At 39.4% G+C, this 12,214-nt stretch overlaps 1 protein-coding gene across 3 annotated transcripts in view; it reads right to left on the bottom strand.

Annotated features, from left to right (window-relative positions):
• Nucleotides 1–8,764: 8,764 nt before the first annotated feature.
• The window catches only part of TENT4A (terminal nucleotidyltransferase 4A), a 59,784-nt gene continuing 56,334 nt past the window's right edge, over nucleotides 8,765–12,214 (bottom strand). For 2 of the 3 annotated variants that reach the window (XM_063399628.1, XM_063399638.1), the window contains one exon: nucleotides 8,765–10,989. In XM_063399628.1, the coding sequence (XP_063255698.1) occupies nucleotides 10,810–10,989 (180 nt within the window). In that variant the 3' untranslated portion in view covers nucleotides 8,765–10,809. The remainder of the gene's footprint in view (nucleotides 10,990–12,214) is intronic. The other variant, XM_063399649.1, reaches the window with a different exon arrangement.

The raw sequence follows: 12,214 nt of genomic DNA, 5'->3' as shown, positions 1-12,214 counted from the left end.
GATAGTTCAGACCTTTGTCAAATCCATCTTCATTTATCTTTTGTCACAGGGGAAAAGTCCTGCCTCTATATCCTGTGTAGTCTTATGGAGAAACAATACAGTTTACACAGAAACTAAACAGGGTATTACTTTTGGCATATCCAAATCTGACCATGTTTGAATAGATGACTTAAATTCTTAAATTCATCTGAATTGAAGCATACATGTAATGACTGAGAACTATGTAGAATTATGTGGGAAAAGAAAAAAAGATATCTGTTCCAGGCTGCGCTGCTGAAAGCTTTTTTTAAACATATGTTGAATTCAAATTAAGAAATACAGTAACCAAATTCAGAAATCTAAAATATTTTATGAACATTCAACATACAAAAGTCTGGTAAAACACAGAAGGTTTGATACACAGGACTGACAAACCATGATTTTTTCTAAAGGACTACTCATTATACAGCATATGAAGCAGCTGGAGAGAGAAACAGGCTCTAGGAAAGCTCAAGTCCTTCTGCTATGGCAAAACAAATGCTTACTTCTGACAGGGAAAGCCAAGCTCTGCAAACCCCCCTTCCATTCCTCATGGTGTTAATATAAATACAAGGAAATGAAAGTCTTAGATACTTATTCTGAATGTGAGTCTAAATGGAGGCAAAACCCCAGCAAAGGGTACAAGAGAGAAACAGATATCAGTACTCTCATCTCTAGTAACTTCCAGGGACAATGGGATGGAAGCTTTTGCAGGGGGGGAAGCTCAAACATAAAGCCAAAAACCAAACCTTGATTGAAATCATTCTGATTCTAATCTGCAAGAACGGACAACCTTGTTAACAAATACAGTTGTGTTTAGAAGTTCTTGAACTAAACACAAGAGCCTATTTGAACACAATGCCTACTGATGCAGCCTGTTTCACTTGCAATTCCAATTCTTTAAAAGCATGAATTTCACTCTTAAACTGATGCTAACACAGACTCCCTGCATTCAGCCTGAACTGTATAGAAGAACTGAATAAAGTTCTGGGTTGCAGGTCTTTGCTCTGTGTTAGAAGTCTTATTCCTATTTATTCTTTCCCATGCACAGTTAGTGAACACAAACTTGTTTGCCATGGGGATTGCTGAATATTATGTTACTGAATAAAGTTTTTACTCTACCAACTCTAGCCTTTAGAAAACATTATTAATGGTAAATTGACCATTGAACTACAGCTGGATAACACAAGTACCGATTTGCACAAATCAAAGAACCCCCAAACTGGATGATGCCTGGAGCTATTTTCAAGAGTGTCTTTTATATGCATGCTGAGCATATTCTATTTTCAGCTGACATCTTAAAGTTGAAGGGAGAAGGCATTTCAGGGAGAATGCAACAGGCATTTCAGGCTATCTGGAGCAAACCTGTCAGTGTCCCAGTTCCATTTCCAAGAGCACTGAGGAAAAAACCTTTTCTGCATGCTAAAACAATGAGGAGCTCATGCACCTGAGCTGGATATGCATCGTTAAGGGACCAAGAGAACCCTAAGAAGGAAACAATTTAACCTCTAGAAGGATTAAACATTTTTCTATTGGTACAGCTGCACAGCACAAATCAAACGTGGGCTTCCCAAGTAGAATTTTGATGGACAGAAAAATAACTACCTTGCTCAGACATCCATTACTGACTATAAGTAAAGTGTTTTGAGTCTTACCCGTATGAAGCAAAACAAAATTACCTTTAAAGCTACCCTGTGCCTCAGGAAAGGTTTTGCCCTCATGGTAGAACCACCTCCAAACCAGACACAGTCGAGCTGTTGCTTTTGCATTGGGAAATAAGAGTGATGCAAGAGCGCACCCTCCCTGTCACTGGAGCAAATTGAATTTAGCAAATCCCATTTTTCTGATTAACAGCAGTAAAATCTTGTAATACTCTGTAAGGAGATAAATTTTTTAAAAAATCCTAACCCTAAGTCAATTTAAAGTCTTACTGCTAGATGAGCAACATTCAATTCCAGGACTCCACAGGGGCTTTTACTTAAACATAAAATAATAGTATTAAAAAAACCCAAACTCTCTACAAATGCACAGGAAACAAAGCTTTTTTTCCCTCCAGATTCAATACTCACCTAGAGAGACACAAGGACAAACTAATTGTGAAGTAACTACCGACAGCAATCTGCTCAAACAATGCTGGAAAATTAATTCATGTTCACCATGAATCCTTTTCATAAAACATCTTTAGAAAGATCCTGCTGAGCCTCTTTTTACCTCCTGCATTAAAAGGGCCTCTGAAATTTAAATGCATAATGAATGAATAGTGCATTTTGCCTTGGTAATTTAAATAGGATTCCTGCTCAGAGTATTACAGTCCTCACAATCAGATGCCTCCCCACCTCTCTTCCCCCACAGTCCTCTCTCCTCTCAGGGGCTCACCAGAGCCAGAAAGCACAGGTTTTTACTTCCTACAGAACATAAAGGCTGTAGGGAAAAGGAGAAGGAAACTCTGAAGTGGATGAACAGGTGGGTCATTTTGAGAAGTGTTTATAAACATTTTCTGTCTTTAAAGTTTGGCTGCCCTGACTGTTTACAGCCTCGGATGCTCCGGGCAGCATCCTGAGCCTTGGGGTCTGCCCAGGCATTTCCAAGTCTTCCAATTAAATAGCTATCGTAGCACTGCCCTGCAGAATGCTGCTGTACACTTGGATGTCTCAGCATTTCCATAATGTTTGATGAAGACACACGTGGACAACCCATCTGGCTGTTTTGAGCCCACTGGAGGTAGAGACACTGGTGGTAAGAACTGACAAAAAAATTCTGCTTCATAAAGCTGTAAGACCATGCTACAGTCTAAGGGCACACTGATCACAGATTTTTCTTTTAAGCATCAAATTTAGAACTGCAGGGAATGTGCAGAGGGGAAAAAAAACACCTCAACCGTATCCTGCATAAATATGAGAATGCTGAAGACTAAGTAACAAGTAAAGTCAGCCTAACAGAGTCATTGTCCCCTTTGGGACAGTATGGACTATTTTAGGACTATAAATTCCAAGTGAAAGCAATTCCACTAAAACAGTGGAGATGAAAATTCTTTCACATCATGAAGACCAAACTGAACAAGTAGATGGGAGTGACAGCAACATTTATTCCATTTAGACACAGCAGTCCTGGAGTAGACATCTTCCTCCCTGTGGGAGGACCCTTCTCAGCAATGAACAATCAGCCACTTTCAAGCCATTGCAGACAGTCAGGTGCTACACAATGAGAATTTAAGTTGCTGTCATGCCTACAGGATTATATTCCTCAACCCACCCCTCCTCTACTTTACTTTTGAGTTTGCACCTATCTGTGCCAGTAGATCAATGATCAGGAATGGGAAGCGAGAGCCACAAGGGACCAAGCTAGGATATTAAGCTAGGTCAAATTGTGTCATAAAATTCACATCCAATTTTATCCACTGAAGTGGTCATGGTTATTGGAGCCATCTGAAATGTTGCATTCCTTTTTATTCCAGATACCACAAAAGCATCTAACAGGAAACCCAGAATAAAACCACATGTGTTTCTCCACCAAGATTGAGAAAGGAGGGCTGACTACCCCAGTCAGTCCACAATCCCTAGACAGATTACATGCAGTCTGATCTTGTACTTGTCACCCAAAGATCTGAAGTGACAGCCAGCTAGCACATTCAGCATCCCCAGGGAGGTAAGTCACTCCTACATCAAAGCCCAAGATCAAAAGTTTCTCAATACAAGAACAGTGCAAATGGGTGCAAAAAGCTGGGTGATGGGATCTGTCATCCCTAGTACTTCACAGCATTTTGACATGGTATCATAAAAGCTAGCTTGTGCTTTGATGAATCTCCAGCTGAAGTAGATTCTCAGGTGTCAGAAAATTCTTTAAACCTGAGTCTGTAGCTGCTGCCATGATTGAATAAAGAGAAGAAGAGGATTATGCTTCTTTGCTTTTTTTTTTTTTTTTTTTTTTTTTTTTTTTTTGGTCTATTTCTGTTTTCCTCCCCGAAATGAGGAAAGCCACAGGTAATTTAACCAATAAAACTCTGGACTTGCAATAAAAGGAAATCACTAACGCTAATGGAAACACTTCATCTGTTTGGTTCACTTATCAACTCTGTGAGACAAGCTGGTGAATTTAATCACACTGCTAATAAATGTGCCCAGGTGTCTCTCCTCTTCGTAATTTCTAACCCATCAGCTTTCACTGTTTGGAAGTAGTTATAAATCCTCATTTTTCAGCCCTGTGCTTTATATTTCATCCCATATCTATTTACTCAGTACTACAAAACTCCAACACTGTGTACAGGCCACGTTTCCAATATTTGTCACATTAGGACACTCAGCGCATGCATGGCAGTTCCTGTGTCACAATCATTAGCAAACACAGATAAAACGATCTGTTTCCAAAGTTAATCTTCAACTAACTGCACCACTTTGGCCCAAAAATTTGCACTCAGCGCCATCTATCGACGTTATCTGAGTTCAGAACACCCTGGCTCACTCACCACCTAGCACTGAAACACACCACAGGATTAACTGAATAATTTAAATATATAGGTATCAATAGCTGCAATGGTGGGTTAGGCATTAAAAACACTTGATAAATTAGTGTTAAAATTTGCCTCTGTTTCCAGTTAGCCCTATTTTGTTACATGACAGAAATAGAAATTAAATACTGGTATGAGTTTTCCAGATAAGGACTTTTGGCATGTCTTTGCCTTATTAGTATCTTAGACACCCTGGAGCTGTGCTCCATACTTCACACTACTAGTAGTAGCAGCAACAGTAGTAGGGGGTGATTAAGTCCTTACTAATAGATCTGCAGCCTGGCATGTCACAATTCCCATTCTGCTGGAATGGTTAATTTGTATTTCAAGTTAAGATCATTAAGGTCTTGGATTCTGCTTCCTTTTTCTTGGTGGAAATTTTCTTTTCTACATCTCCACCCTTGATAAACATTGTTCAGTCTCAGACTTCTATGATGCATTGTAAGGAACAACTCTAGACAGACACAACCTTTGGTTATTTAGGTAAAACTTAGGTTAATAGCAGCTTCCAAAGCTTACCTCTAAAAAAGCCTTTTCATGATGCTTTCAGCTCCATCAGTACTATTTTACAATTTTTCAGGGAGTGTAAGTAATCTACCTATTCCTGAATTGCAAAGGCAAACAAGCTATTTTAATGATCAAAAGTTTCATTGATGAATCTATGCAAGTCACTGGAAAAAAAGGTGAAGAACCTGGCAATTTGGAGTATTTTGCTATGTCCTACACCAACCACTACTCCCACACACCTTCGTTTTGTTAGCATTGCAAATTGAAGTTGACTGAACTCAGAAGAGATTGCTACCAATAGTAATCACCACCATACAGAGAAGATACAAAAAATTGTATTTCTTGATCAGTAATTTATGACTGGGGACTATTTCCACGGATTATTAACTTCAGAAATCACTAGGTTTTTACATGTGTCAGTCTATTTGTCCTAGAATTTGCAGATATATTTTCCAAAGTGCAGGAGAGAGAAGAAAGCCACACAACACCTACCTGACTCATGTCCCCATTAAAAAACTTCATAAACCCAGCAGAGATAAGGTACAAATTCTTTTTGAAGTTACTTTTTTGTGCTACCATAGAAAAATGTAATGAGGAGAAGCTGTACAGAGGTTAAGTGGTCTAGCAGGACTGACTGAAATTAGAATGGGCTACCTGGGGCCTTGTCCAGCCAGGTTTTTACAACTTCAAAGGATGGCAATCTTACTACCAGACTAGAGCACTTGTATCCCAGTGCTTAACCACTCATAATTCCCAGCCTTCACACCCACACAGCACACATGTCCCATAACCTTCCATTCCCTGATGATTCCTTTTTAACAGGAATGGGAGGAAAACGGCAAATCATTTTGTTCAACCACATTTTTGTGGTTTGTTCAAACCATTCCTTTGTATGAGGAACAGGTCAGAAAACTCTTGCCCAGACTCGCTCTGTTACCCCCTAATCTGAGGAGCAAATACATCTGCTGGGCTGCCTTGCTTCCCCCTCAAGGGCCTTATGAGGACACAACAAATCCTGTGCTTGCAGCTGGGAACCTCAACACTGCTCTGCTCATCTACAGGAGACTGCACACACATGTATGAATGACTAATAGAACGATCTTATTTTCTGTTCCTAAGTCTCCTACAAATTTCCCCAAAAGAAGAGAGATGATTTGTTGATCTCCCCCACAATTACACAGTAAGTGATGCCCAAGTGACTCCTACGACCAGGACATGCAAGCCTTAACAAGGGTGAAACTGCACCTACTCATTTTGGCTCCTGAAATTAGCCAGAGGGGTCCAATGGCAATTCTGAAGGAGTGGATGTACCCCATCCCAAGATTCAACTTTTCTTCTCTGGAAAGGAGGAGAATGAGGCAAGGAATGTTCTTACAAAGATTTTCTCAACAGAACATCCATCGAGGATCAGCACCAGAGTTTTCACTAATAAAAAGTGGCAATTTTAGCACAGATGTTACGGACTTCCAGTCTAAATATCAGTTTCATCCTCTCACACAGAAAATCCTGTAATAGGAGCTCCTAAATCCTGGTTTGGTTTAAATTTGAAAATGAACCATTTCATTTTCATTCAGTGAAGCATTTATTTGGAAGCCATGTAAATAAATCCATAAACCTACTGTTGAACTCTCCTAAGTTACTGAAGTAGGAAGCAGCTTGCTGCTTCCTAAGAATTCACATCAGAAGAACATGTCACATTTTAGTGGATAAGGGGAAAATAGCTGGTGTTGGATGAGATGCCCTTTTTATTTCCTGACCTCACAGGACACACAGACGTGTATATTATCAGTATGTGCTGCACATGGGCCATTCAAAATTTCTTTCTATACTCAGGCAACAATCTGTCAGTAGAAAAGGATTATGAAAAAAAGCAAATGCTTGGGGAATCTTTGACTGATTTGAAACCAAAAGGCTACTGTGCCACAGGCAGCTCTAAGCCAAAACTTTTGCAGTAGCATAACACTAAGAACAAGCAGAGCTTTAGACAGGCACTATAAGTTAAGATTCTGAGGCATCTGCCTCTGTGTACTTTTCTTCACACATTTTCCTGATATCAAAGATGCTTCTGCTCAGGCTTCCCTTCTGAGGCTACCTCCCAAATCCTCCTTTTTTGGCACATCTGCTTCCCACAACACTTGAAGCCCCAATCAAAACAGTGTAAGTGCACAACAGCAGCCACCTAACCAAAGGCTCTGTCATGTCTTATAATTGAAGAATTCAGGTCATAACTTTGGTTTATCCAGGTATTATTAAATTTATAACCAGACTACACTGACAGCAGTCAGCAAGCAGGCAACTTCTTGTCCTTGAGAGCACAGAAGTTGACACATTTACTCCCCCACATGTACACAATGAGTGATCAGTTGCCTGTCAGCTGACAATTCAGGCTTTTCTTTTTACACACAAATGATGAAGAGCTCAGATTGCTTGAAGGCGTGCTGTATTCCAGTGCTGCCCTGACTATTGCTGTGCCCATTCTCAAGAGCCTGTTTCCATGGAAAGAAACAGTGCTGAACCAGGAGCACGGTACCAGCAGCCCACATTTCTCTCTCTTACCCTGCCTCAGTGCATTGGGGTGGAGTTACAGGGAAAGACCAATGCAACACCAGCATTGACATCTCTTGTACAGGAATAGATCACAACACCCAGAGTCCCACCTCTCCATTCAATTTGCAGCCTCTTCCTTCCACTTCTTAAGTCCATGACCAGTTTGCCTATGAATAGTGTACAAAAGTCACTACGGCTGGGATTAAGGGGACAGCTCAGATTTTTATCAGAAAACAAGGGTTCAACAGAGATCCAAAGGCATTAAATGCAGACTACTAACAAGGATAGATAGTTGAGCAGAATCTGTGGGAAGAATAAAGCAAAAATCATCATCTGGGATAGAAAAAGGGAAAAGGTGGAGTCTAGGGCAACAGAAGTTACAAAACCAATGCTGCTGCACTTAGTCTTTGTGTCTGCAGAGATTATATATCCCTCTGTCAGCCATGTCCCACTGGCTAACTGACTTGACAGAAAAATAATCGTTATTATCCCAGCTACTACTACGTGGTTATTCTTTTCTCTTCCCACTACTTCTCTGCTTTTCTCCAGCAGCTACTCATTAAGATTGACCACATATCACAGACCTCTCTCATTGTCAATCCCTAGCCCTGCATTGCTATTAAAAACACTCGAGTTCCTTTTCTCAGCATTCATGGATATATACACACACACACACACACACACAAGTTCCTTCCAAATACACATTTTTTAGAATTTTTAGTCAGTTGCTGACTAAAGTCCTTCCAAAGGGTTAACAGAACTCAACAAAAAAAGACATGATACATCAAGTCTTTGAAGAAGCTGAAACCTAGATGAAGATTTTGAAAGGAATTTAAAAACTACAGGGAGAGACAAGAGAAAAAATACTTAATGAAAAGTTAAGGGATCCCAAGGAATTAGTCAGTTGATCTCCTCTTGAGAACACTGTGGGCACTACCTCCAGCTCCTCTGCATTCTCATTATCGAGGGATCAAATCTACAACTACAAAAGCAACATCCATGCTCATTATTCACTTTAGAAAAACAACATCATCATTTGAGGGCACCCACTCACCTTCCAAACTTATTCTCAAGGTGCTCAGCATGACCAGTTCAAAGCAGATATTCTAACTGTATGTACATCAAAGATTACGACAAGGTCGAGTGTCACTTCATCCATTAAGTTTCCCATAAAAAAGTACAGAAGAGTGACTGGTCTCCAAAGTTTATTAAAAATCAAAGAATAGAAAACTTTACATAAAAATATGTCAATTTTAGCTTCCACATAGTTGTCCACACAAAAAAATTTAAACATTTTTTAAACCTGTAGCACATAACCACAGTGATAGCCAGGCCAATTCATTTGGTTCACCATGACTGAAGTGTTACATGATACCACTTTTCAAATGAGTTTTGCTTTAAAATGGACGCTAGTATAAGACACCAATTAAAGCCTCTGAAGGCTCTTTAATGTAGTTATGCTCAATATTGCTAGTGTGTGAAGACTAAGCAGTACAGGCTCATGTAACAGCCCTTAGATATTATTTATGAATCAGCTCACAATTTTTAGAACTTTTTTTATTGTGATGAGTCTGGAGCATTAAGACAAACTTTCTGCAAACAGATATGCACTACTCTAGTTTGGAATGTTGCCCTCTCTCCCCTAAAAGACCTGTTTGTGTTTGGCAGATTCAGTAATAACATGAACTACTTCTGCTTCAAAGGCATACAGCATATTAAAAAGCTTCATGCTTGACACCTTCAATATTCAGATACCAGTTTTAAAACCTTCTATATCTGTACACAGTATAGATGTCCTGTTAACAAGATTCTTCAGCTTTCTCTGCTAGTGGACTTACATAACTCACCTGTAGTTTTCTGTATAGCTTAAGAACTCTCACTTAAAAAAAGGGAAGCCAGAGGGCATGAGATGTGACCTACTCCCAGGACAATTGTGGTGCTTTAAAAACTCAGGGTTAGGCAGGATGTACATTTTTCAAAAAGTTAAAGACAGTGTTTGTCATGGCAATACACACTTGCATAGTATACCTGTATGCATCTGTAAATTAAGTGCCAGCCACTCATACTGTGTACAACACTGGGCTGTGCTCTCCTGCAACACATTAAAAGATACTTCTTGTAATGCTTAGAGCAGCTGAAGTACTTTTTATATATTTGCTCTTAACAGAACTAATGCATACTACTATACAGATTCCTTAATGGAATCAACATATTTCCTTTCTCCACATTCCTTAAGCCGGGTACCTCTGTTTAATAGTGTTGTTTCAATTCAAACATTAACAGGTTACGTTACTAAAATGCATCAAAGCATGTAGTTCACAGCTTTTTAATTTCGTATCAGGACTTGAACCAACCTTTTCCCCGTTCCTCTCAAAAGTTTTACTTCTGGTACTACAAATGTTCAATTTGTTGTCTAGTTAAAGAAAATTAAAACTCATTGGTCAGAGCAAGACGACTGATAGAGGCCAGACAATGAGCTAAAAAACACAGGGTCAAAATGCTTTGGAGCTTAGTAAATTCTTAAAACTGTAAGCCAAATCGCACTTTCATTGTGAATCAAGAAGCCTCAAATATTACCAAATGTCATGTTTATAACACTGCTCAGACAACCTGCCAAAACTATGACCCCAACTTAGATAATGCAACCTGGGAAAGGATCTGTAAATTAAAAAAACCTCTTCCCCTTAAATATAACTTATGCGATAATATGAAATTAAATTAAAAAAATCCAAGTTATTGCACAAATCATACTTCCAATATTTACAGAGAAAAAAAATGAGCTTTGAAAAAAAAAATAAACCAGGAGAGCAGCAAATTTAATCTGATGAATTCCCAACTTGATTTGCTGCAATGAAGAAAAAAAAATAATTCCAAGGGGCTGAAGTTTCCTTCACTTCTAAAATAAAAGAAAAGGAACAGATATAGCCACAGCAAAAAAGCTACAGCATTTGTAAATGTCCTTGCAGTTCTATTGTCAGAGCTGCTTCGGCACTGAATGAACCATTGTGGGAAGGCAGAAAACAAACTTCCACATTTAATAAGGCTTCACAGATAAGCACAACTACTTCTTGAAGATGGACTGAACCACCACACAAAGAAACATGCAAAGAAGTCAGCTGCAGATATTTGGCAACACCAATAAAACGATGTGCTGGACGCTGGTCTCCATCCCTCAAGTCGAGTGGCACGCACTCAGTTTGTGTGAACTGGGAAGGTCATTTTGGCACCTGCCATTATCTGCTCAGACTAATGGGCAAGCTGTCTCTGTGTTTTTTCCTTCTCCATATATTACGATTGTACTGGTGGTGTCCCCGGTTACCAACTGGTTGCCTCATGCCTCCACTGCTGACAGGGCTGTAGCTGTTGCCTTGGTTATGAGTTCCTTTCATGGAAAACTTCATTCCACTGTGCTGCTAAAAAGAAATAAAAAAAGATAAGCATTAATTCAGGCATAAAAACAGCAAGCAAAACATGTATTACCAGCTGTATTTCCTCAACATATAAGTCACTTCCACAAAACACTGCTTGAAGCAACTGGTCTTTTCATGCTTGTTTATTTGTAGCTGTGCAAGTCCCAAGGCACTAACAGCTTACTAAGTGTTTTCTGAAGAAAATGTCCTGCAACTGAAATGGTGCAGTAAAGCACCCTTAAAACTCTTTGATCTCAGTATGAAATGTACTCACTGTACAACTCCCTTATAAAACCAGAGAACTTCCACATTAAATACTAATTGTGACAGATGTGTCTATTTTGGTACCTCAACAAGAGCATGACCAAGTGAGATACTTCAGTCTTTCAGAAACATCATGGAGAAATGTAAGGGCATGATCACGTGAGCAGATGCATCGGGAGTACAAGTCTGCTCTCTCCATAATCTCAAGTCAGTGACAGGCAAACTAAGTAGGTCTTGTGAGGAGCTTGTAAATCCTACTGGTCTGATCATCAGGTTACACAGCTCCTAGACTGTACCTCACATGCAGACCCAGGCGAAACAATTAAGTGATCAGAAATACAGCATCCCGCTTTTTTTTGGGGATCTCCAAACCTTGAAACAAAAACTGCCCATAAGGTTTAGTAGTTGCCTGAGTAAACCTACCCCAGGATAAGGCACTACAGGTATCTCTATCACTTAATGGCATACAGTAAGTTGGCTTAATGTGTATGTACCTACATTAGGTACAAGAGTTTCAGAAGATGAAACTGAAAGACTTCCTAAATCATGGTAACACCAATGCAAGCAACTTTTCCTGATGTCTGACAGCAATAACTCAACAGACAACTGATTGCCTGTAACAAGAGCTAATTCTAACCTTAAGTGGTTGAACATGAACACAGAGCTAACATTTGAGACAATGGCTTAGAACACTGAAGTAGCTTCAGGTATTTCGTATTCTGTATTTCCAAACAAGTGTGAAGTAGAAACAATTGTTTCTACAATTGTGTGCACAAAACAAAAATAGCTACTGAAAGCATAATTCCATAAGCAACATTTTACTGTCAAACTCTTACTAGAAGAGACACTGAGCATCCAGAAAGACAAACTGGGGAAGACCAGTGTTGAGGAACAACCCCAGTTAACTGCAGGCAAAAGAAACCTTAAAATGATTTTTGATTTATACAGTGTCCTACAGTAACCT

This window comes from Prinia subflava, chromosome 1, assembly GCF_021018805.1.
Source record: "Prinia subflava isolate CZ2003 ecotype Zambia chromosome 1, Cam_Psub_1.2, whole genome shotgun sequence".
Lineage (NCBI taxonomy): Eukaryota > Metazoa > Chordata > Aves > Passeriformes > Cisticolidae > Prinia > Prinia subflava.
The sequence above is the reverse complement of the archived record's forward strand: the minus strand, read 5'-3'. Positions and strand labels throughout refer to the sequence as shown.